This window comes from Pleurodeles waltl, chromosome 11, assembly GCF_031143425.1.
Source record: "Pleurodeles waltl isolate 20211129_DDA chromosome 11, aPleWal1.hap1.20221129, whole genome shotgun sequence".
Taxonomy (NCBI): domain Eukaryota; kingdom Metazoa; phylum Chordata; class Amphibia; order Caudata; family Salamandridae; genus Pleurodeles; species Pleurodeles waltl.
The window spans coordinates 669,884,444-669,909,849 of record NC_090450.1 but is presented as its reverse complement, the minus strand read 5'-3'; the positions used below and the strand labels follow the sequence as shown (position 1 = coordinate 669,909,849).

The window sequence follows — 25,406 nt, the reverse complement described above, 5'->3', positions numbered from 1 at the left end:
TGCAACTGACATATAACTTACTCTGTCCCAAAGTTAAATGGACTCTGTCTCAGCATTATCTGCTGAGACAAGGCACACACTGGTGTCATCACTGGCCGTTCTTAACACATCCTGATCATGGTGGGCAGTTCTCAGTTTGGGCAGACAATTTCAAGCGATGGTACCAATGCTCATTTTTAGGGGCCAGGACTTATATTTCATCATTAGAGAAAGGCAGAAGAGGAAAGCAAAACTGTGACAAAGAAAGACAGCAGGGATAAAAAAGAACCTGCAAAGAGTGAGATAAAGAGACAAGGTGTGAGAGGTTTTAGGAGAAAGAGGCATTAGGTGTAGCAAAACTGCATTATTTGCATGGTCACCCCAAATGTTTCAACATCTTCAGGACTCTATTTTTTTGGCATCAGGACTCCACGCCTTGTGACACCACTATGTAGTGCCACAGTGGGCATATTCTCACCCTAAAATGGTAACATTTGTTTCAGCCAATAATGTTCCTGCATTTGTCAAGTTTTGATAAACAGTAACCTCCTGCGCTTGATCCCACGGAAGTGGGTTCGGTCCACTACCTTCTTGCGCCCAAGACCTTCCTGATCTTCCAATACCTCAATAATGAAGTTCAGGAAAGGGAAATGGGTCGAAAGAGAGGATGAATAGTGTTATTTCGGTGGTACCTTCACTTGCGCCGTCATCTACTACTCAGTTTTTGTGTCCTCTAATCACCTTTTCTTTATTCGAGCTTCGTTGAGGAGTTTGTGATAAACACGAACTATTAACTAGTGCTGTATATATCAGGCGATTCTACTCTTAAGTTTCCCTATTTCCCGAGTTTCCTTTACCTGGTTTTTCTTCTTACCTTCACCAAATCTTTCTAGTTTTCTCCCTGAGTGGGTAATTTACAAAGTAAATATTCTTTCCCCGCAGCACAATACTTCATTTTTCTAACTCCTGAGACTCTCCAGCAAAAAGCTCAACGCAGCTCCTGGGCGAATTACCTTGTACTCCCGTCCATAATTTCTGGTTCTCAGGGTTGAATTCCTCCCCGGAGTGCTGATTCAACGATTAATTAGAGAACTAACACATATTTAATCGTAATTGGAATGCACACAAAAATATGACATAACAGTTTGGGGGTCATTCCAACCTCAGCGGTAAAAGGCGCTTACCACCGTGCAGAAGACCGCCATAACACCGCCGCGGTCGCGGTAAACCGCCACGGTCATTCTGACCCACAACAGGCAAACCGCCAAAATACAGACATCCACAAAAGTCCGCCACAACAAAGGTCAGCGAGAAACTGGCGATGACCAAACCTCCACCGTCACGCCAACAGAAATACGCCCATGCCATCACGACACTCGAATCCACGCGGCGGTCTCTCAACCGCGGTATTCCATTGGCGGTACACACCGCCGCACTCAAAATACACACACACTTACAAAACACAGCCACATTGGACAATTCAAAATACACACACCTGATACACATACAAACAACACTCCCACACACCCAATACATTATAAAACACACACCCACATCATCCACAAACCCCCACTCCTAGAGATTCGTGAACACGCACAGAGAAAAGAGATCCGAGCACCCAGACGCCCAATTCACTGTCACCCAGCAATATTAGCACGCACTTCACACAACACAACAATACACATCACCACACTTAGCACCACACAATCCACCCCACACATCACCCACACCGCCCCATGGCACCGCAAAGACACCCCAGGTTTTCGGAGGCTGAACTCAGGGTCATGGTGGAGGAAATTGTACGGGTAGAGCCACAGCTCTTCAGGACACAGGTGCAGCACACCACCATTGCCAGAAAGATGGAGCTATGGAGCAGAATAGTGGACAGGGTCAACGCTGTGGGACAGCACCCAAGAAATCAGGACGACATCAGGAAGCGGTGGAACGACCTACGGGGAAAGGTGCGTTCCATGGTATCCAGGCACAACATCGCGGTGCACCGGACTGGCGGCGGACCCCCACCTCCTCCCCCAGAATTTACAACATGGGAGGAGCAGGTCTTGGCGATCCTGCGTCCTGAGGGCCTCGCAGGAGTAGGCGGAGGAATGGACTCTGGTAAGTCAAAAGTTCACTACTTCATCCCCCCCACCCCACCAGCATGCCAACTCATACCCCCACCCTCACCCCCACCCCCATCACACCTACTCCTTGCAAATGTCTCAGCCTCACAACCCACCCATCCCAACACCAAGCCCTGCATGCGTCCACAAAGCATGGACACCCATCACCAAAGCCTGCCCACTGCACATAGCCATCCCCCCCAAACCACCGTCACAACAGCCCCCACAAGGGAATGCCAGCACTGGGGTACACGGGCACCCTCCCATTGCACGCTATGGCACACACAGAAGCAATAACCATCCTTTTATACCCCTGCAGGACCCGAACGCCACGTCACCACGCAGGAGGGTCCACAAATGTCCACTCCACCCCCAGAAGAGGCCCACAGTGATGACAGCACCTCTGTCGACCTGGATCTAGATGACCAGCCCGGCCCATCGGGGACCTCGGGACAGTCGGTTCCCCTCAGACAGCCACAGGCCACAGCAGACCTTCCCCCCTCTGGGAACACCAGCACAGCACCCACCCAGCGGGCCCATCACTCTGTCCCCAGGACACGTCAATCAGCGGTCCACCACTACAGGGCACCCAGGCTAACCCACCACCCCAACAACAACAGGGACCTGGGGGCAGTGGTAGTGGGCACACGGTCCAGGGGACAGAGGCATAGGGAAACAGGGGAACTGGGAGGGCTGCTGTGCGACAGGGGGGGGACAGGCCAAGGGAACCCACTCTCCACGAGGCCCTCTCCTCCATCATGGGAGCATACCACCACTCCCAGGAGACGATGGCAACGGTCCTGGCCAGGTTTCAGGAGATCCAGCTTCTGCAGGAGCAACAGTATATGGGGTTCAGGGAGGAACTAAGAAACATCAGTTCCGCCATGGGCACCATCGTAGTGGCTCTGAATCAGGTAGTCACCACATTGCGGGACACTGTGGCACCACAAAGGGCCCCTGTCACTAGCATGGACCAAGAACTGCCTACCACCTCCGCCGGCGCTAGTGGACAGGAGGCCCCAACACAAGACCAACAGGCCACCAGAACCCCACCCACTGCAGAAGGAGAACCACCCCGCAAGCGGGCCCTGAGATCCAGGAAGACAGAGTAAGATGCCAAGACCGCCGCCAGGAAAGGATACCTCCCTGATTGTTATCCCACTGTCCCACATTGACACCCTGTCCAACCTTAAACTGCCCCTGCTCCACTTTCCACAGGCATTTGGACAATGCACCTGTGATACTGATAGTCTGGACTCTGCCATGGACAATCCTCCACCATCACCCCTCACCGATTTGCAACCACCCACCAATTTAGAGCACTCTAATAAACACACTTATTGCACAAAACAATCTGGAGTCTGGCTGTGATTTTGAACAAATGTATTAGACATGACCGTGCCAAAATGTTTATTTACATTGTGATGCCAACATACCACTGTCACACAGCTGTAGTCCATGGGGAAACAAAGCAGATGTCACGCAGTGGGGTCCACATCTCTGAAATCGGAAGGGAAAGTCACAACACAGTTACCATACACTGGGGGAAAAGGTCAGACAGTAGAGAGGTAGCAGTGTTTAAGTAAATGTAATATGTCGGTGTGGATTCTTACCTGTGTGTCATTGGAAATACTGCTGTATTACTGTGTTCCTGTTCTCTATGTCGTCCTCTTCGCCTTCCTCCTCTTCACTCTCCACAGTCTCCACAGCTGCTACAACACCACCATCTGGACCATCCTCCTGCAGAAAAGGCACCTGGCGTCGCAAAGCCAGGTTGTGAAGCATACAGCAGGCCATGATGATCTGGCACACCTTCTTTGGTGAGTACATTAGGGATCCACCTGTCATATGGAGGCACCTGAACCTTGCCTTCAGGAGGCCGAAGGTCCGCTCGATCACCCTCCTAGTACGCCCATGTGCCTCATTGTACTGTTCCTCTGCCCTTGTCCTGGGATTCCTCACTGGGGTCAGTAGCCAGGACAGGTTGGGGTAACCAGAGTCACCAATTAGCCACACACGGTGCCTCTGGAGTTGACCCATCACGTAAGGGATGCTGCTATTCCGCATGATGTACGCGTCATGCACTGACCCCGGGAACTTGGCATTAACATGGGAGATGAAAAGGTCAGCCAAACAGACCATGTGGACATTCATGGAATGGTAACTCTTCCGGTTCCTGTACACTTGTTCACTCCTGCCGGGGGGTACTAAAGCCACATGTGTCCCATCAATGGCACCAATGATGTTGGGAATATGTCCAAGGGCATAGCAATCACCCTTCACTGTAGGCAAATCCCCCACCTCAGGGAACACGATGTAGCTCCGCATGTGTTTGAGCAGGGCAGACAACACTCTGGACAACACCCTGGAAAACATAGGCTGAGACATCCCTGATGATATTGCCACTGTTGTTTGAAAAGACCCACTTGCAAAGAAATGGAGTACTGACAGCACCTGCACTAGATGGGGGATCCCTGTGGGTTGGGTGACATCAGGTCTGCCTCCAGCTGGGCACACAGTTCCTGTATAGTGGCTCGGTCAAGCCTGTATGTCAGTATGACATGCCTTTCCTCCATTGTCGACAGGTCCACCAGCGGTCTGTACACGGGAAGATTCCTCCATCTCCTCGCATGTCCCAGCGGACGGTGCCTATGAAGGACAACAACGAGCACAGAGTCAATCAACCCACAGGTACGTTCCCACAGCTTGCACATAACATGATTCCCAATGCATTGTATGGCTTGTATGAGTGTCGATGCAAGGCCTAGGTATGTGTGACGCAGTAGAAAGTAAGCCATGTGAGCCCTTGAAATGGCGTCTGCCTGACCTGTGAAGTGAGACAATGGGATGTGAGGTCAATGCGCTGGCGTGGCACACCGTGGCGGTAGGCGGTCGAAGACCGCGGCGCAAAGCAGCATTGGTTAACATTGAACCCTATGGGTTTCAGGAGCCAATGACGATGTGCGCCGGCGGTCGCGGTACGCACCGCCGCGGTATGCACCGCCGCGGGCATGACCGCCATTTTCTATCTGCTTAATCACTCGATACCTGATCTTCCACAGGAGAGGACCTACACTGCAAGTGCTGCTGTGACCTCGGTCTGGAAGAGACAATGGCTCATGCGACTGGGGAAAGGGCCCCTGCCTTCACTGCGGAGGAGTTGGAGAAACTTGTGGATGGGGTCCTCCCCCAGTATGCGCTACTCTACGGTCCTCCAGACCAACAGGTAAGTACACTGGGACCATGCTTTGTGGGCAATGCCTGTGTTGAGTGGGGTGGATGAAAGATGGTGGGGAGGGGAGCGATTGAGGCATGCATCAAACGACAGATGAGAGCATGTGCCACATGGCAAGGGTGGGGATGGGGGGCCACTCACATGGAGCATGCAGAAGGTGATGATTATACTTCTCTCCCTGTACATGTCACATAGGTCAGCGCCCACCAGAAAATCGATATTTGGCGTGCCATCGCCAAGGACGTCCGGACCCTGGGGGTCCACAACAGATGGGGCACCCACTGCCGGAAGAGATGAGAGGACATCCGACGCTGGAGCAGGAAGACGGCGGAGGCTCAGCTGGGGATGGCCTCCCAACGTGGGAGGGGTGCCAGTCGTACTTTGACCCCCCTGATGTCCTGGATCCTGGCGGTGGCCTACCCCGATTTGGATGGGCGCGTGAGGACATCACAGCAGACACAAGGGGGTGAGTACACTCCAATCCTGGTGACTTTGCGCGCAGTGGAGGTGTCTGGGTGGGGGAGGAGGGCTGTGGGTATACCTAGGCCAGGGCGATTTCTGTAGGCTAGGCCCCTCCGTAAGGCATGGCCCTGTGCCCCCGCCCCCCTCCTCTGTAGGGTGCCAAGTACAGGTATCCATGGCCCTGTGTCATCTATGTGTGCTGGTGTCGTCCATAGGCTTGTAGGCCATGTCCCACGGATTGCGTAGTCGACCCCAAGTGCGCGGCGTAGTGCAGGGGGCTTCTGTGTCTGTCCTCTCCGCCAACGGTGTCGCCAATGCATGCACTCAACATGTCTTTATTTCTCCCCCCACCCTTTTTTGTGGTATTCCTGTTCATGTGTGCATTAGCATCATCAGGCGGAGGAGAAGTGGCATCGGAGCACGAGAGAGCTGCATCCCACATGGCCCTGGAGGGCCATGCAACGGAGTCCGAATACACCAGTGGGACGGAGGGCGAGGGGAGCTCCACAGCGGGGACTCGTGCGGACATTAGTGAGAGCGACTCGTCCTCTGAAGGGAGCTCCCTTGTGGTGGCGGCAACATCTGTGCCCCCCGCAACAACAGGTACAGCCGTCACCCAGTGCACCAGCACCGCCATCCCAGCAGCCCCTCAGCGTTTGCCCCGTGCCCGCTCACCCAGGAAGGTGGGCATCTCCTTCGCCCCAGGCACCTCAGGCCCTGCCCCAGTCACCCCTGCTGCCCTCAGTGAGCAGGTTATTGACCTCCTAAGGACGATCATTGTTGGGCAGTCTACCCTTTTGAATGCCATCCAGGGTGTCGAAAGAGAGGTGCACCAGAGTAATGCATACCTGGAGGGCATTCATTCTGGTCAGGCTGCCCATCAGCGAGCGTTCAACACTCTGGCCTCAGCACTGATGGCAGCAATTGTCCCTGTCTCTAGCCTCCCCCCTCCAACTTCCTCCACCCATACCCAATCCCCTGTACCTCTGCCTATCCCAGACACACCATGAGACCAGCCTGCACATACCTCAACACCCAAGGGAAGCTCATCCAGATATAAGCACCACACATCACACAAGCATTCACACAAGCAACATTCACATGCAGACATACCAACACCCACTACCTCCACTGTGTCCCCCTCCTCCTCGTCTCCCTCCTCCCTCCCTGTCACGTCTCCACTCACACCTGCATGCACAACATCTTCAGCCACTACGTCCATCACCAGCACACCCACCAGAACACTCCGCACACGTGCAGTCACCACCCCCACTACCATTTACACGTCCCCTGTGTCCTCTCCCAGTGTGTCTGTGACCCCCACTTCCAAGCTACACAAACGCAGGCAGCCACCCACCCAACAGCCATCCACCTCACGACAGCATCCAGCCCAAGCACCTGCACCCAAAGACACCAGACTGAAAACTCCTACAACCACAACCTCTTCCTCCACTCCCATACCCACTACACCTACCCATCCCTCTCTTCATAAATTGCTTTTCCTTTCCAAACTTGACCTCTTTCCAACAACTCCCCCACCCCGTCCATCTCATAGGACTCCAATCAGCACCTCAGCCACCACAAAAGCGGGACTTGTAATGACAGTTTGCCATGGACTGTGGAGTCCCCCCCCTCAAGGGCACCCAGTTCAGTAAGGAGCCAAGGCACGGCCAGCCCACCCCCAGAAAAGCATCCGAAGATTGCCAGTGCCCAGTGCGAGAGGCCCAAGACACCAGGGACCAAAATTCCTACCATCGCTCCGGCAGGAAGTCAGGTGCCACCTGGCACACCGCCAAAGGTGGGGAAGGGCCACAGGCGAACAGGGAAGGGTGGGAAGGGCAGCACGCCCGACAAGTCCGCCAGCAGGCCAGCTGGCCAGGAGGGCCCCGCCAGCCCCATCCCAGGTGGGCAGGAGGACACCCACAGGCCCGTTACTGCTGACCAGGAGGGCCCCGCCAGCCCCATCCCAGGTGGGCAGGAGGACACCCACAGGCCCGGTACTGCAGCCCAGAAGGGCCCCGCAAGCCCCATCCCAGGTGGGCAGGAAGGCACCGCCAGCCACAGGTCAGGTGGCGAATGACCCCCATGCCATGGCCGGATCTGCTGACCTGGACACTCATCCAATGCACCGCTGAACAGGGCACCGCCGTCTCAAGCACCGCTGCACTGGGCCCTTCCTCTCAAGCACCGCAGAACAGGGCACTGCCGTCTGAAGCACGGCTGCACTGGGCCCTTCCTCTCAAGCACCGCTGCACTGGGCCCTTCCTCTCCAGCACCGCTGAACAGGGCACCGCCGTCTCAAGCACCGCTGCACTGGGCCCTTCATCTCAAGCACTGCTGAACAGGGCACCGCCGTCTCAAGCACCGCTGCACTGGGCCCTTCCTCTCAAGCACCGCTGAACAGGGCACCGCCGTCTCAAGCACCGCTGCACTGGGCCCTTCTTCTCAAGCACCGCTGAACAGGGCACCGCCGTCTCAAGCACCGCTGCACTGGACCCTTCCTCTCAAGCACCGCTGCACTGGGCCCTTCCTCTCAAGCACCGATGCACTAGGCCCTTCCTCTCAAGCACCGCTGAACAGGGCACCGCCGTCTCAAGCACTGCTGCACTGGGCCCTTCATCTCAAGCACCGCTGAACAGGGCACTGCCGTCTCAAGCACCGCTGCACTGGGCCCTTCCTCTCAAGCACCGCTGCACTGGGCCCTTCCTCTCAAGCACCGCTGAACAGGGCACCGCCGTCTCATGCACCGCTGAACAGGGCACCGCCATCTCAAGCACTGCTGGCCCATTGGCAGAAGGGGCAGGCCCGCATCTGTGTCGGGCAGGGCTGCACGAAGCACTCTGGGCACCAGTCCCCCTCCAGAACCTGTGGAGACTGTTATCCACTTGAGAGACTGTGGCTTTGCACTCCCCAGGATGGTCCAGTGGGCAAGCCACCCACTGTAGAGACTTGAGAGACTGTGGCTTTGCACTCCCCAGGATGGTACAGTGGGCAAGCCACCCACTGTAGAGACTTGAGAGACTGTGGCTTTGCACTCCCCAGGATGTAACAGTGGGCAACCCACCCACTGTAGAGACTTGAGAGACTGTGGCTTTGCACTCCCCAGGATGGTACAGTGGCCATGGAGGCCCCTCGTGGATATGGCATCATGGACTCATCTGGCTGAGGTGCCCCCCCTTCCCTTCCCCCTGAGGTGCCTGTAGCTTTCTTATCTGATGCCCCTGCAGTGTTCTCTCCGTTGGAGTCAGGTATCCTGTGTGGTCCACGGACAATGCCTGCTACAATTATCAGACTTTAAAATTGATGTATATAAAGGTTTTAGATGTGTGATATATTTTTAAGCCAGTGATACAATATATTCCAATTTTTCGAATCATTTCCTTTTGTATTTGCATTCTTCCGGGGGGTTTCGGGGGTGTCACTCTGGGTTGTTGCTATGCATTCATGTGTGTGTTGTAGTGGGTGAGGGTGGGGGTGGGGGTGTCGCGTATGTGTGTCCCCGTAATTTTTTGCCTCCCCCCTCCCCTGTGTCGTAGGTGCAGTACTCACCGTTGTCTTCTGCGCCGGCGTTCGTGCTCCTGGTAGAGGAGCAGGAAGACAATCGCTGGGAGGATGTGTAGTTTTGGTTCCATGCTGTCCAGATTCCTCGTGGGCTGTATGGAGGTGAGCGTTTTCCGTTCGAAATGGCTGTTTCCGCCGTGTTTTTATCGGCGGGGCTACCGCCCCGGAAAAGATGGCGGATTGGTGGGTTGTGATAGGGTGGGTGGTACATTGACTCCCGCCTGTCTGTTGGCGGTGACCGCCACGCTGTTTGTTTGTCCCACCGTGGCGGGCGGTGTGTTGAAGTGGCGGTCTCTGTTGGCGGTTTCCGCCAGGGTCGGAATTCCATTTTTTTTACCGCCAGCCTGTTGGCGGGTTAGCCGCCGCTTTGACACCGACCGCCAGGGTTGGAATGACCCCCTTTGTCTTCCAAAATGTCTGAGGTGGAATGCCGTTGCAGGCTGCACCAAGTTCAGTCTTCTGGGCCTAAGCACCCAAATTATGGAGTGAATCGTCTCTCAAGTCTTTAAACCAGGCGATTGCATGCCCATCGTAAGCAGGTTCAAAGTAACTGTTTCATGCCTACTCCCTGCAGATGCCAAGTATCTCCAGTGAATTCCTGCAGTCGATAGGACTGATGGGCCCTATCCATCTCTGAACCAACTCGACTGGAGCCCGAAACCTGCGGGGAGCTTTCCAACAAAGATTCTTTTTATCGTCATGTCCAGAGCTTGTTTATAGTTAATATTCTAAATTACAGGCGATTTCCATAGCAGGAGCTGTTTAAATAGCAGTTTCCAACATGACTTCACCTTATACAAGATTTTGTAATCTTGTGGTAGCGTGGTGTAAGAAAATGAGATTTGATAGCAAGATTCTTTTCAACCATTAACTACAACCTGAATAAGCCTCAGGTGGAATTTCTGGCGGTATTGATTATGTCTCGATGGAATCAGTCTCGTAAGCATTTTAAGGGTCATTGGATAGACCTTGATGAAATTCATGGCATTTGGTGCTGTCAATACGAGTAGGCTCAACAAATAGTAAGGCCATGGCAGATGGTGCACACAATTCATTAATGAGATAGGATTTAATTAGTGTGTGTGGGATGTAGTGTGTATTTACACCAAACTCGGACATGAAAAAATGTGTGGCAGGAGCACCATTGTGCTCTGGCTGTGATCTCTCTGGGATGCCCAAAGGCATTGCAGTAACACATGGCGAGGAAAGCTGTGTTTGCCATGTAGTAACGCATATTAAATATACGCATATTACAGTATATATAATAACTCACCACTAAATGATGCCTTAAAAACTCACAAGACGGAGTGAATATTATATAGAAAAAAATAGCACACTGCATAATTAGAATGTGTGCCCTCACATTGACCGAAGGTCTGAAAGCTATTTTCATTGTGCAAATTCAGCTATATTTTCACTAAAATAACCCTCAACTGCTTTGTATTCTTGGATTAACGGTAATGTCGAAAAATATGACACAACTATGGAGAACTGAAAAAAGTTATGGACTGGTGTATGGGGCCTGGAAGATCACTATACGAAGGTTAGGGGCGCCTAGAAATGTTTCAAGATATATGGGGACCATTGCTAATATGCTGAAGATATTCAATGATTTACTGTAAGGATATTGGATTATGAGTAGTATAAATTAAACTCCCCTGGGTCTTATGCTGTTTAGTAATTGAGTAAGGGAGACATGAGTAGTAGGAAGGGATACCTTTAATCACCATATTAAAAGTGACAGTTGTCCCGCCCCCCGGAAATGACGTCATATCCGGTGGCTGGGACTTCCGGTGTCCCAGAAAGCCCACCCCGGAAGTGACGTGTATGGGGGTGTCACGTGGTTTGTGAACACGTGTTGTTGGCTGGTAGAGCCACCCTTTTTTTTTTTTTTTGAAATGCTGCATATAAGGAGCTGGTTAGAACCGGCTGTCAAACCGCAAACCAGGGCTGAATCAGTTTGCCAAGGCGCTATGAAGAGATACAATCCGATCGCCAGAAAAGCCGTCTCCTCAGGGGCTCTGAACACTATTGGTAGATATTACCGGACCCTCGCCCCTCGTACGATGGATGAGAATGCACAACAGGGTGTCCCAGACACCCGGGATACCGATGTTACAGGTTTTCAAGAGGAACTTTGCCATCGGCTTGAAAAGCTTGACCTCAAGGATGTGTCGCCCTTGATATCCCCTATTAAGGGGGCCGGCAGTGACAGCGATGTCTCGAAAGATGGATTAAGCGGGGCATCTAACGTCGTAGACATTGAAGTTGAAGAATGTGTACCACCCCCGAATTCGCCCGTCTATGAAGACATGGGCTTCCAGGAGGACCCCGAGGCAGAGGCCTTTATTTTACAACCATCAGGTGTGAGTTCAGGCGCTGTTTCTGTCCCAATGGACCTCTGCGACTCCCAAGATTTCAGAGGAGCCGCTGAGTGTGAAGCGAATGCTGAGGTTAGTAAAGACATTTTTTTATTTTATTTTTTTATGCCTGTATACTCTAATGTCATACTTTTAACTAATAATGTGTCTTGTGCTTTCTGTTTGAACCCTAGAACATAACAGAAGAAAGAGAGCCTCTAGAAGGGTCAGCTCCAAAGGTTAACACCGTAAATTTTTTCTGCTTATGCTGTTCCAGACAGTCTGAAAGTATTACAAGCCAGAACAAAGAGCCTCGTAAGAAATGTGTTTGCACCTACACTAGCCACGATCTTGAAAAGGAAGCTCCGGGCGTCCCCTGTGACACCATATGGCCGGTTAAAGGCTTTGCAGATGCCGTTGTGAACGCGTGTGTTAAAAGGGATTATTATGACCTTTGCTACGGGCATAAAATTAATGACCCTCAACAGGAGGCTCACGAATGTCTATACGATGCATACACTGCAAGAACAATTCGTCACGTTTGTAACCGGATAGACACTTATCGGGTATATAAGCTGTTAAGGGTTGTGTATGGGCTGTCTGCTGTGAAGAAAAGTGTCCACTGTGACATGATGAAGGTCTTGGCTGCGGCTGTCCTTGAGATCCGATACGCTGCAGAGCCATGCTCAAAACTCGACCGCATGCACGGGTTGTGTCCCCCCTTTGACAAACGTATGGTAGAACGGGTTATAGAAAGACGAATGTGTGACATTTATTATAAAAACAGAAGAATGTTGTCTTTAGCCCCTCGAAAACTGTTTTAAATAAATAAAGAAATAAATAAAAAAATAAATTAAAAAAAAAAAAAAAAAAAAGTAGACCATAAATATGTTACTTAACGCTCCATACTTACTCACTTTTAGGAGGGGATTCCGGGTATCGAGGTGCAAGATGTCTATGAGTTACAACCGGGCTACATCTGTATCGGGAGATTGATTTTTGTGCTGGTTAAAGAAAGAATAGCTGAAATACAGCCTGTGACTCTGCGATGTCTGAACATTTCGGAACCTTCTGCCTTGTTGCAATGTAACTGCCATGAGTGTATCGCCAAGTGGTGTATCAATGGCCGGCTAAACGCATCTGTTAAATGCTGGGCCTTGGACAAAGACCACAAGCGCAAGTTAAGACTTTCACCTGAGACGGGGGTGCATGAGGCTTTGGAGAACATGACTGTAGATTATCTCACAAATAAAGGTTCTGCATTGTCCTATCTAGAACTGTATGAACTGTTGAATTATATCAGTATCCTGAGCGTTCAGAGTTATAGACGTGGGGAACGGGAAGTCATGTCTAGAGCTATTGAGAGTATAGCTATAAAAATATCAATGTTTGTGTCGCTTAGGGTTTGTAAAGGAACATGCTCTGAGTAACATGTGTAGTGGATGTTGTACTATGTATACGTTTGTAAAAAAAAAGCCACATTGGATCCGGGTTTTGACATTTATAAGCTATGTAGCACAAAATGTCAAATACACGCTGGTTGTATACCCCAGCCGCACATGTATGTTTTTTATGTTTAATAAAATGACCTTACACAAAACAGGTGTCTTTCATTTCGGGGTGTTGATGTGAGACAGCATGACGGATGCTGATTTAAGGAAGCTTTATTACGATAAACAGGGGGTTGGAAGTTTCGGAGGCTCCGAAGCTCTATTTAGAAGGGCTCGAGCTGAAAATGAATCTGTAAAACGTGCCAGTGTGAAGACTTGGTTAGCTGGGGAAGAGGCTTATTCGCTGCACAAACCTGCCAGGAGGCGCTTTAAGAGGCGGGCCACCGTTGTTAACGCACAGCTCGATTATCAGTGGCAGGCCGACATAATCAGTCTTCAAGATCTAGCAAAACATAACGATGGCGCCATGTATATATTAACCGTCATAGACGTCTTGTCCAAATACGCCTATGCAGAGGCGTTAAACGATAAAAGTGGTACCAGCGTTACAGCTGCTTTTAAAGACATCTTCGCTAGTGGGCGTGTGCCCCAGAAACTACAAACAGACGCCGGAAAGGAATTTTTAAACAAACATTTCCAAAAATTATTAGACCTGCACGCTGTTCAACATTTTGTAACGCACACAGAGGTAAAGGCTGCTGTTGTAGAGCGTTTTAACCGTACTTTAAAGTCAAAGATGTGGCGATATTTCACCGCCAACAACACCTACAGATACGTGGATGTTCTAAAGGCTTTTATAGATGTTTATAACGCCACCTACCACAGGACAATCAAAATGGCCCCTGTTAAGGTAACAAGGGATAATTCGTTAACGGTGTGGAGAACGGTGTACGGTGGGCGTCTCACACAGAAGGTCAAGAAACCGGATTTAAAAGAAGGGGCTCATGTCAGGGTTTCAAAGTTGAAGGGGGTCTTCACCAAAGGCTACCAACAAACATTCAGCGATGAGATATTCATAGTGGAAAGTGTGCAGCTTAAAGAAGGGGTATATATTTACAGGTTAAAGGACTACGCTGGGGAAGAGGTATCGGGTGTCTTTTACACAGAAGAGTTACAAGAGGTGCCCTACGACCCGAACAGGGTGTACAGGGTTGAAAAGGTTCTGAAAAGAAAAGGGAGCGGAGCCCGGCGACAGGCGTTGGTCAAATGGCGCGGGTGGCCCGAGAAATTTAACAGTTGGGTTCTGGCCAGCTCGTTGCACGGTGTGTGAGGTATAGCTGTAAACGCTATGATGGAGAACTCCCCTTTTTATATCACGCTGCCATCCAACGCTTCGAAGGACATGTTCCCAGACAATCAGATTTCGAGTTATACAGTGAAACTTGCAAAGCCAGTGGATTTGAAAGGCCCGTGGGAGGTGGCACTAACGGAAATACAGTACCCTAGAACTTGGAATACCTTTACAAAGGCCGATGTTAAATTTCATATAAAGCGACCTCAGGATGCACTGACCTATAACTTGTCTTTCCCGCACGGCTATTACCCTACCGTCGCAACGGTGGTCGATGCCATCAACAAGTCTATAGCCAGCACTGAAGCGTATGCGAATATATATCTGGTATTGGATCACGTTAGAAGAAAGGTGGTTCTTAAAGCCCCAGAGTTCAGTACAGTGTTTAAATGTAGTGGTAAATTACAAAGGGTTTTAGGGACCGTACAGCATCACCAAAGGCAGATGGATCCAGACCCTACATGCCCCGATATTAACGGCGGTTTTTATACACTCTACGTTTATAGCGACATTGTAGAGCCGCAGAGGGTCGGGGATAGTTATTCCCCTTTGTTGAGGTGGGTCCCGGTGCAGGGTGAAAATAACGCAATGGTTAATATACAACATCACAAACTCGACTATGTTGCAATTTCTAAAAACCATTTTGACACTATAACCATCATGGTGTACAACGATCAGTCGGAGCCGGTCGCCTTTAAATACGGGAAAGTTATTGTTAAGCTTCATTTAAGGCCACGGCGCGAAGGTGACTATTAGACAGCTGCAATGGTCACCATGAAAACCTACGGGGATCCCTCGATGTACAGGGACTATTATAGAGTTCAGGCCGGGTATGGCGGTCCCCAACCCTACTTTCAAGGGGCTCCGGTTATGTATGGGGCGGGATTGGGGGGTTTCTTCCGGAGCATGTTTAGACGTGCCATGCCCTTTTTGAGAAGAGGGTTCGAAATTGCAAAACCTCATGTTAAAGCGGCAGCTACAAACATAGCCCAGGACGTTGTGGGCAGTGTAACGTCTGCGGTAGCAGAGCGCATGAATAGACAGCCCCAAGAAGGAGCGGGGTTGCTGTATAAAGCGCATGGTTTTGTTAAAAGGAAGCGAAGGGCATCGCTGCGTAGGGGGCCGCCAAGGCCCTATAAGAAGCGCCGGACTACTTCAAAAGGCCCTCACAAAAGAAGAGTCATAAGACGGAAGAGATCAACCAAGAAGAAGAGAACTCGTTCTAGTGCGAATATTTTTTAAAACATCGATCATGGCCTTCGTACACTGTGCATCGGGTGAATGCGCCAAATCTGAGTTAGATCTGTTTTCTCTCAAACCCACACAGACAAGCATTGAAAACAGTTTTTTCATGGAAGTGTCGCCGATGGCCGCTCTGACACCCCTTGCACCGATAGAGTTTTATGTGTCGGGATCCACGGATATGTACCTTGATCTCAACAATACTCTCCTGCACCTCGTCTGTAAAATAACCAAAGCGAACGGTGACAACATCGAGGATGATGCTAGAGTGGCCCCTATAGCCTATCCCATCGCAACAATGTTTAATCAAGTGGACATTAACCTAGGCGATCGCCTCGTCACACAGAGTGATAACATGTATGCCTACAGGGCCTACATAGAGAGTATTCTAAATTATAGTCGTGATGCGCTGGACACACATCTTTCAGCGGGGCTCTTCTACCGAGATACCGAAGCGCATTTGGAGAACACAGCTTTGGACGGAGACAACGAGGGTTTTAAAAAAAGAGCCAGCTTCGTCGCCGGCAGTAGGCAGTTTGACCTCCTGGGGCGCGTACATTCAGACCTTTTCTTCCAAGACAAACTGTTAGTCAACGGTATTGATCTTAAGATCAAACTCAATCGTAACAAGGACTCTTTCTGTCTCATCAGCGGTGATGCAGAGCAGTATAAACTGGTTATATTGTCAGCGAGCCTGTTTGTAAAGAGAGTGAAAGTGTCCCCAAGTGTCAGACTAGCCCATGCTGAAGCTTTACAATTATCGAACGCCAAGTATGCCATTGAAAGAGTTGCTCTGAAGATATTCAGCATCCCCGCCGGAACCCGATTAACGCAGCAGCAGAATCTATTTCTGGGGCAGTTACCGAAACTCATCATCATAGGGTTTGTGGACAATACCGCTTTTAGTGGCGCCTACAACTCAAACCCTTTCAACTTCAAACACTATGATATCAACTATGCCGCTCTGGTTCACGAGGGTGCTGTGATCCCCGCAAAACCTTTCACGCCGAACTTTGGAACATCAAATTTTGTCCGGGAATATCTAGGACTGGTCTCGATAACGGGGAAACAGCTGCGGGACTCAGGAGTAGTTGTTTCAAGGGAAGGGTATGCTGCAGGCTACACGCTGTTTGCGTTCGACCTGACGCCGGACATGGAAGATGGCGACCATTACAACCTGATCAAAAACGGAAATCTAAAAGCGGAAATACGTTTTACACAGGCACTGGCGGCCAATGTGAACATGGTTGTGTTCTCTGTATTCGACAGTGTTATTCAGATCAACCACGCCCGTCAGCTTATGTTTGACTACCATTGAAAAAGTGTAAAATAAAAATTAAAATTTTTTTTTTTATTTTTTAAAAAAATATATAAAATGGACACTACTGAGATACGTGACTTCTTAAGTAGACATAAATATGCTAAGAAATACTTTCTAGGGGTATACCCTAGCGATGGACTACCTGAAAAGATAGGTCCGGAAAGGCCCCGTACCCTCGTCTTTAACACCGATCCCCATTACAAGGGTGGGGCACATTGGTCGGCACTGTTTCTGGATGTGGACAAGGTTATAGTGTTTGATAGTTTAGCTGAATTCCCTAAGCATAGTATTTATACAAAGCCGATATTCAAATATGTAAAAAAAGCATCACCCACTGTTGTGTATAATAAACTGCGGGTACAGGATCCTATGGCCATCACATGTGGGGAACATTGTATATACTTTATTAGTAAAATGTCTGAAGGTATAACGTTTAGAAATTTTTTAAATCTATACTCAGATGATTTAGTAAACAACGATGATGTTGTTATGAAATATGTGAATGAAAACTACAGGACAATGTCACACGTTGTTAAAACAGACTCGGGTCTCTGTCAAAAGTGTAAGGTCTTGTAAAGCTGTTATTTGTACTTGTGAGTGTCTAAAATAAAAAACATCTTAAACAAGCTTTCATCCTTGGCATTTTTTTTTTAATCCGTACTGTGTACATTTTCAAACCATTCATAAATAAAAAGATGGCATACTCCGGCTGAAAATTTAAAAGTGTTTATTACAAGCATGTTTCAACACGAACATTTACATGGTTAAACATATAAAATGAAGCACATTTTTTCGAACCGTAAAAACTTTTAACAAAAAAAACTGTACATGTGTGCAAAATTAGAGCGGTAGCCATGTGTTCATTTTGAATAGTCTCTTTTTAGGCCCCATAGGAAGATCAGCACGGTCCCGAGCGGGTGTTAGTTGTGGAAAGAAAGGCGATGTCGATATAGCGGGGCTCCTTGTAAAAATAGCGGGGGCCGGGTCTTTTAAACTTTCAAGCTTACGGCGATTCTCGGCATTTCCGATGATCGTGGAGGGAATGTTGAGTTCCGCAGCTGCATTTAGGAACTGTTCCCAGCCTCTAGGAGCTTCTCGTGTTGTTAGGGTTTTACCGTGTGTGAGACCCCGGACCAGATCATACATATGGGAACCAGCAACCGGCTGCCCTTTGTAAACGAATTCACCCCGGGCGTTCCAAGTGGTCAAATCTTTAGTAGTACTCATTTTACTGAGTAACATTTGCGCAGCCCCTCTATATTTCTGACTGATATTTTTTAAAAGGTCTAAGACAAAGGCATCAGTTGTGGGTGTGGGACCTATGTCATGAGCCTGCGTAGAGGGTCCAGGCGGCTGTTCAGCATCTGGGGTGTACAGCGTCAGTTTGGTTTTTTCAGAGGTGAGTTGCTTGTAGTATTGTAGAAAGTTTTGAAGGGCTCCTGAGTAAAGCCCTGCCTTGTCGTGGGGTTTTAAATCAGTCCGGTTCAAAATGGCTTTGATTTCCGCATCGAGACGATGTGTTTCGTTTTTGCGTATGTCCCAGACGTCCGTGTTAGAAGGGGACAGATGTTCCACCTGTTGCCGGGGCACGAGGTACATTTTGTGGGCGTGCTCCATCAGGATCGCGACAGTAGCCCTGTGATTAGGGGTATAGCTATACCTAACAACGACCCTATAAAGCCTCCTGACTGTTTGAACAGTTTTCTTTTGGAAAGGAGTGAAGCCCTCTTATTGCTGAGCTTCTTAATAATGTGGCGTTTCTTCTTCAGAACCCGGAACTGGCGCGTTGATATAGGGACATTACCTTTTAGGGTGTTTAGGGCTATTTCTGAAATGGCGGCCACTAAATCATCCGTGGCAGCGCAGAGGATGGCTTTTCTTCTCGCGGGGCTGGCCGTGATCAACATTTTTAGAAGTCCTAAATTACGTCGTAACCGAGCCGACATTGTGGGGACCTTATATTGCAAGGTTTAGAGTGTAAATGTTATAAGCAGCTTTTTACTTGTTCTTTTTATAGTTTTTGGACACTGTTTTAGGCGTGTAGGCGACTGGGAAGTCCGGGGGTATTATGCCGGATCGTAGTCTGTAGTCTTCAAAAGTGTTGGGTTTCAAATCCACCAGTAAGTAGCCGTGGGGTTTTGCTGTAGCATCGTTAAAGGCATCCATGAAAAACTGGGTGTTGCCGGGGTACATTTGTTTAGCTATAATTGAGATTTGAAGTTTGTCTCTAGGGTTTTTAAATAAGACCAGGTATGAGGCGTTGAGAGTTATGGACCGGCTGCTCTTGCCCTTGTAAAACAGGTTCTGCACTATATAGCATATGCTCAGATTGCGGTGGTGTGAATATTGCGTAAAAGCCCGCTCAAGCTCGGGGTGGTCCCCTCCTTCACGCATGAGGTCATGCACCACGACCATGTTTACAAGGTGTTTTGGTAGCAAGTCATCGTCGTTGAGATTATCGGGGATACCCTCTATAAATCGAATGTGGGGAAATTTTAGGGTGAGCTCAGTGTAAAGATCCTGCCAGCATGAATAAAGCCACACGATGTTGTTAGGGGTCTGAGATAAAACACCGGGAGCGTTTTCTAACAGTTTCTTTATAAAAAAACTTTTACCGCTATTGGAGGGCCCCGCTAAAACGCAGGAGAATGGGTGCTGCAGTCTGGTGTCCATATCTGGGCGATGTTCAAACCTCTAATGGCTTTTAGTAACCGTAAGGCAGTGTTTTGTAGTCCGTTGTGAGGACCCGTTTGTCAAACACTACTCTTAAGGTTTTAAACATAGGCTGTGTTGTAATTTCCCATTTTTTCTTGGACCTGACTATGCTCGGATGGTTTACAACAATGGCTTTGCTATTTTTGTGATCGCTCGATGCAGAGTATTCGTGCACCAGGCCCTTCAGACTGTCAAAGTTTATTTTAATCGTATTGTTGACGTTTAAAGTGATACCTTTGACTTTCATGCAAACCTTGTTGCTTGAGGTCTTATAACTGTACGTCTTAGGGCCTGATGAGGTAAATTCCTGTATATACTCCCCCTTTTCGAGCTCGCTGGTCAAATCCCCTAGATAATCACCCAGCGGAGGATCTTCATCACCCTCTTTACTCACAAAGATAACAGAGTCTGTGTCATGGTACAAACACCGTTCCTGAAGCTGGTCCAACAACCTGTAAAGCTCTAACCTGGCGTGAGCGGTTGTGAATCATGCTATAAAGATGTTTATATTGTTACACGTTGTGGGGTACTCTTTGGCGTATTTCCAGCATAGAACGGCCGTCTCGTCGTCAATAAATTCACAACTGGATACGTCATAAACAGGTGTGAATATGTACTTAAAAAGCTCATCCGGATCTGTGACGATGGATGTGTTTGACAAATTGGTCCGCTGTGCGAACTTTCCCCACAAGGAGTTGAGACAGAGCTTAGCTAACTGCCGGCGGGCGGGGTTAACCTTAATGAACGCAGGTCTCAGTTTAATACCCTCGCGAGCTTTGTAATCAGCGATATACTTTTTCTTTGAGGGCTCATCGACACACCATTCTGGATACCCCGAGGCCTCCTGCTTGTCTCTAAGAAACAAGTTTATGTACTCAGAAAAGAGCTGTGTTGTTGTATTTGGAAAGTGCCAGACTTCCAGGATTTTACCAAGCCGATACCCTTTCTCTAGGGCCGTCTGCACCTCAATGGTACACCACGTCCCTTCCAGCAGCCTCTGCTCATCACTATGCCGACATTCGCTAAGCTGTTTACTTTCAGCGCAGGTACGGCATAGGGGGAACATTAGCTTACCGTCGACTCTATAAGGGAGCACCGGAAAGTAAAGTTTCCGCGGAGGGTGAATCTGACACTTAATGATTCCAAAGTACTCTTTGAGAGGTTTAAAGTTCCTGTATACAATTGTAGGGTGGCCCACAGGGTACAACTTCACCTTGTTCACAAATGGATACAGACTAGTGAAGTCGTAGTAATGTATTTTCTCACCAGGGCCAGCTACACGGTACAATTGAATGGCGTTTGTACGGCCGCCGAATAAGGCGTCACGGGGCTCCAGCGGTGAAGGTAGCTGCTGGCTCTTAATAAAAGTGCTCAGTGCGCCATCTTTCGATAGCTCAGTTACCCAATCATGTTCCCAGAGAGTTCTCAGAACAAACCCACAACTCTCAATATACTGCGCCTTTGCCAGAGTCCGGCGGTACAGATGTTCAAACGTGGTGCCCTGCAGTCTATTAAATTCATGGGGTTTGTAACACTGAGGGCAACCATGGTAAAAACACCCGTTGAACTCAAAGGCCGTTGGAACACCGTTAATTAATGCATACCCGTCTAGATAGTAGCGGCCTAGACGGTATTCGCCGCCCTGCAAAGCGTGCTGAATGAAGATGCTCTCATTCGCAGAGACGTACATGAGCCACTGAATAGAAGGTGTGGAGTAACGTTTCTGCTTGCCGTTATAGAGGTCAGGTGGTATTAAGGCGATAGTTTCAGACCTTAAAAACATGTGTTTATAAATAGACATGCACATTGAAGCCAGAGTAATGTTTTGAAATGGGTCCAGGTATACAGTTATTTTTTTTTCACGCTCGCACGGATCTGTTTCAATAAACACGACCCGCTTCGTCATAGCCACCACAACATCTCTGAATAGGTTGCATGCTTTTCGCAATATCATAACGTCCGCCTGACAGTATGCTCTCAATTCAGTTTGGAAATGAAACCGTTTTTCACGGTTTTCATCGTACCACTGTAGAAAACTCTCTTTTTCAGAGGGCATCATATAATCGCAACCATAACTGTCGGGCGGAGGCATAGGCCCGAAGTAATTCTGATTAGCCCATGTGTTAAAAAAGTGTGGGAAATAACCTTTACAGCCTTCAAACCCAAAGGCTTTTGGCAGTTTGCTCAACTTCATGGGCAGAAAATTCAAGGTGTCTATGAACCTAATGTCAAAAAGCACAACCTTAAGCAGCATTAGTTTGGAACCTTGGGTTATGAGACTAACGGGAAGCTTTTCATGTATCAGGTCCCTGATAATGAAAAAATAATCATATGCTTTGGAGTTGTGAGCCAGAAATGTATAATCCTGGTATCGGGGTTGCATAAATGTGAGGAGGAAATCATTCACGCAAGTCCGACCTTCAAACTCCCAGCTCCCATCACCGGTTAGATGGTGGGCGTAAATATAGTTTGGTTGGTGCACCCCCGTCTCTTGCGTACACTCTATGTCAAATACGATATAGTCTTCTGTTTTTTTCTGGTAGTGACTTCTGAGCATGTAACACTCATGGGTTGTTCCGGCTATAAAAGGAGCTGTACACCTAGGGCACTGCATACCTTCACATTTGTGATCGACAGGTTTATAACGGCCGCAAGTCCCACAGTCGGCTTTAAGAACACATTGGGCGAGGCCTATGTGCGTGTTTAAGCAGTCTTGCGACCGACAAAACAGCTTGCACGTTGGACAGTTCACTTTCAGAGCATTGTCATTGACACAACCGTCCCTCTGACACATTTTACAGTGTAATTCACACTGGTGTTTGGTCCGGTTGTTGTATATGTGATCGCAATGCTCACACACATACTTGGCGCCTAGAAAACCCTTCAGGTTCAAGACACCGTAAAAGTGGTTTTCATGGTGTAGCACATACACGGTCTTGTTTTTCACACCTTCATTGGTAGTGAAGTACTTCCAAGAACCTGCATGGTATAGAACTTTAACCGTCACGGCGAAGTGATTCTCAAAAAGTCCCAGATCCCCAAAACCGACCATTTTGTCAGTCGGTATCTGAAGTGCCTCATGTGCTGCTACAGCCATAGCCATAATGACGGCGTCTGGGGTAGAGCGGTCCATCAATAAGCCTGCAATGCTTGCGGCCAGACACATGTTGGTAGCTCCGGTATTAAAATCGAGCAACCACCGTGATTTCTTGTCAATGATTTTACTGTACATAACGCTCTTTAAGGCTCTGGAAGCACCCCCCTCGCGCCCCCTAACAACGAGGGAGATGATTCTAAAGGACCCGTACGCCAGTAATTCAGCCTTGCTCTGTAAAAGTTTAGATAGGTTTTCTAAAAACGTTACAGCGTCAAACACATCCCGAGATGACCGTCTGGTGAACAGGGGACTATTGAGACCCTGTCCCTGAAAACGCATCTGAAAGAAATCATTAGGACCCACATCGTGTAACAATCGTTCGATCAGCGTTTGCACAGCCTGATGTATAGCTATGATGCCATGATCTGAGGAGTGTAGGCGATCTAGGTTAACGAACCTAAACTCCTCATAGTGTTCTGTAGCGTTAAACCGCTCTACAACACGACTATACCGTCTCACACTTTCCATAAAAACTGGTTCTGAAGCCTCAGTTTGAGAATTACTGGTTGTTGGAGAGCTCCCAGGGGTGTGGTTAGATGTAGGTGTGTTTTTAGACCTTCTGGTAACGCAGAGTCTGGCTTTCTTTAACTTTTTTATTACCAGCTTGCGTTTTCTAGAGCTACCAAGCCACTCTGGCTTCTTATGGGCCCATCTGGTTTTTGGTAAACGACCCCCGCCGATCTGAACAATGTCTGGCTTGTTTACAAGTGGTGACACTGACACTACACCGACTTCGGACGGGGCTCCTCCAGACTGCTTAAGGCTGAGACGGCTCGGACCGCCACCCCCAGACGGCCTGTAAAGACCCGCAGCACCTCCTAACTCTATATTTTGAGGTCTTATGGGTGCAGGGCTTGGGGGTTGACATGACCTCTGACTATTGAGCGCTCGTAAAACTCTTAGAGCTCTACTAAGCAGGTGCTGGGGCTTCTTTTCATATTTAGACCTATGGCCCCCTGTACTGGTAAATGTAGTTCTAACATTCCCCGGGTATGTACGCTCACCTAGTCATGACGGGATGTTACCCATGGCCACAATTGTTGAAGCGCAAGTTTGGGCCATCGTGTTTCTACACCGAGCCATCAGCTGTTTTAAAACCTTTATGCTAGCTCTGGATGCCCCTCTATTACCGTCGTTCTTACATAGTTTTAAAGTTTTTAGACGGAGTTGGCATTTTAACTGTCTGAACGAATGATGGATTTCTTTAACGTATTTGTCTAGAACTCTAGCCCGGCTTGAAAGGTTTGTTTCAAGGCCAGTACTTGTGACACTAGAGGGGTGATTGCCAACTCCCTGAGCATCCCCAGTTATAGGACAGCGGCCGTTGTTATCACCCCCAATCACGGCTGAGGGATCAGAGCGGGACGTAAAAACAGGATTCCAGTGTGAACATCCAGGAGTTTGAGAGCCCTGATCATCGCTCGAGGGTGTTCCAAAACTCTGATTTTGCGTTCCGCTACACCCTATACTGCTGTCGGGGTATATTGATGATGATGGTGAAGACCATTGCGCACGGGCACTTGGCGCAGGACTGGTGGGGTCGTATGCCCCCGGGGGTGTATCGGGGGACATCAGACATGGGGATGCCGGGGCTTCAGAACTTTGGGTAGTACCAGCTAGAGCCTTAAGAAGCTCTATACAGTGGGAGTAGGGATCCTCTGCAGGGTGATCATTTTCCATGGAGGGGTCACATAACACAGCGGGGATAGTTGTACACCCTGGAGAGGTTAGGTCGAGGCCAGACACGCCGGTATTAGAACTCTGGGCCCTAGGGGGAGCCGGTTGTACCTTAACAAAATTTTTAAAAGACAGGTCTAGAGGCCCAGATTGTTGCTCAGGGTTCTGGAACTTCTTCCTACGATTCTTTAAGGACAGCCGATTTATTTTAGGGTTGCTGCACTGTTTTGGGGACCCTCCAGAGGCTTCACAAGGTGCAATCAGTTGGGCGCTTGGTGTTGTAAGAACGATAATGTCCGGATGGTCACACCCCAAACCCGGGATAGTTGTTGCAGAAGTGCCCGCTGTACTAGGTATTCCCTTTATGATGGATGATGTGGTGTCGTTATGAGTTGTACCTGGTCCAGGAGCGACGGATGTGGAGATGTTGCAGGGCGGGTCTCGGTGCTCTGGTTGGCTCACGAGTACCGATGACTTTGTGGGGTTTTGAACAGTCCCAGTGTAGACCTTTAAAGATGACATCCGCGGCTTAGGCTGAGGGCAGGCGTCTCCGGAGCTCTGGTGTGATGATTCTAGGACGTAAAGATAGCAAAATATAGATTAGGGCTAGTTAGAGCGGCTATACCTATGGGTCGGAAAGACGTTTAGACACACGCTGCACTGTATACACCAAACTCTACATTTTCTTAAACTCACCATGGTTTTTCCGGCTTGAGGGTCCCTTCTTAATGGGCGGGCCGTCCTTAGAACCAGGGGACTTCCTTTTGCGGGGCTGTTTTTTAAGCTTTCCATCCATATCCCGGCTCGCTTCATCCATAGGAGCCCCTCGGGATAA

The 25,406-nt window shown here is 49.1% G+C and overlaps 1 protein-coding gene across 1 annotated transcript; it reads right to left on the bottom strand.

Annotated features, from left to right (window-relative positions):
• Positions 1 to 203: 203 nt before the first annotated feature.
• Positions 204 to 25,406, bottom strand: LOC138265126 (uncharacterized). The gene is made up of 3 exons (XM_069212667.1): positions 25,268 to 25,406; positions 24,151 to 25,143; positions 204 to 268 (listed from the first exon to the last, which is right to left on the bottom strand). Exons 1-3 carry the CDS (start codon positions 25,386 to 25,388, stop codon positions 204 to 206), a joined length of 1,179 nt encoding a protein of 392 aa, XP_069068768.1. The 5' UTR covers positions 25,389 to 25,406.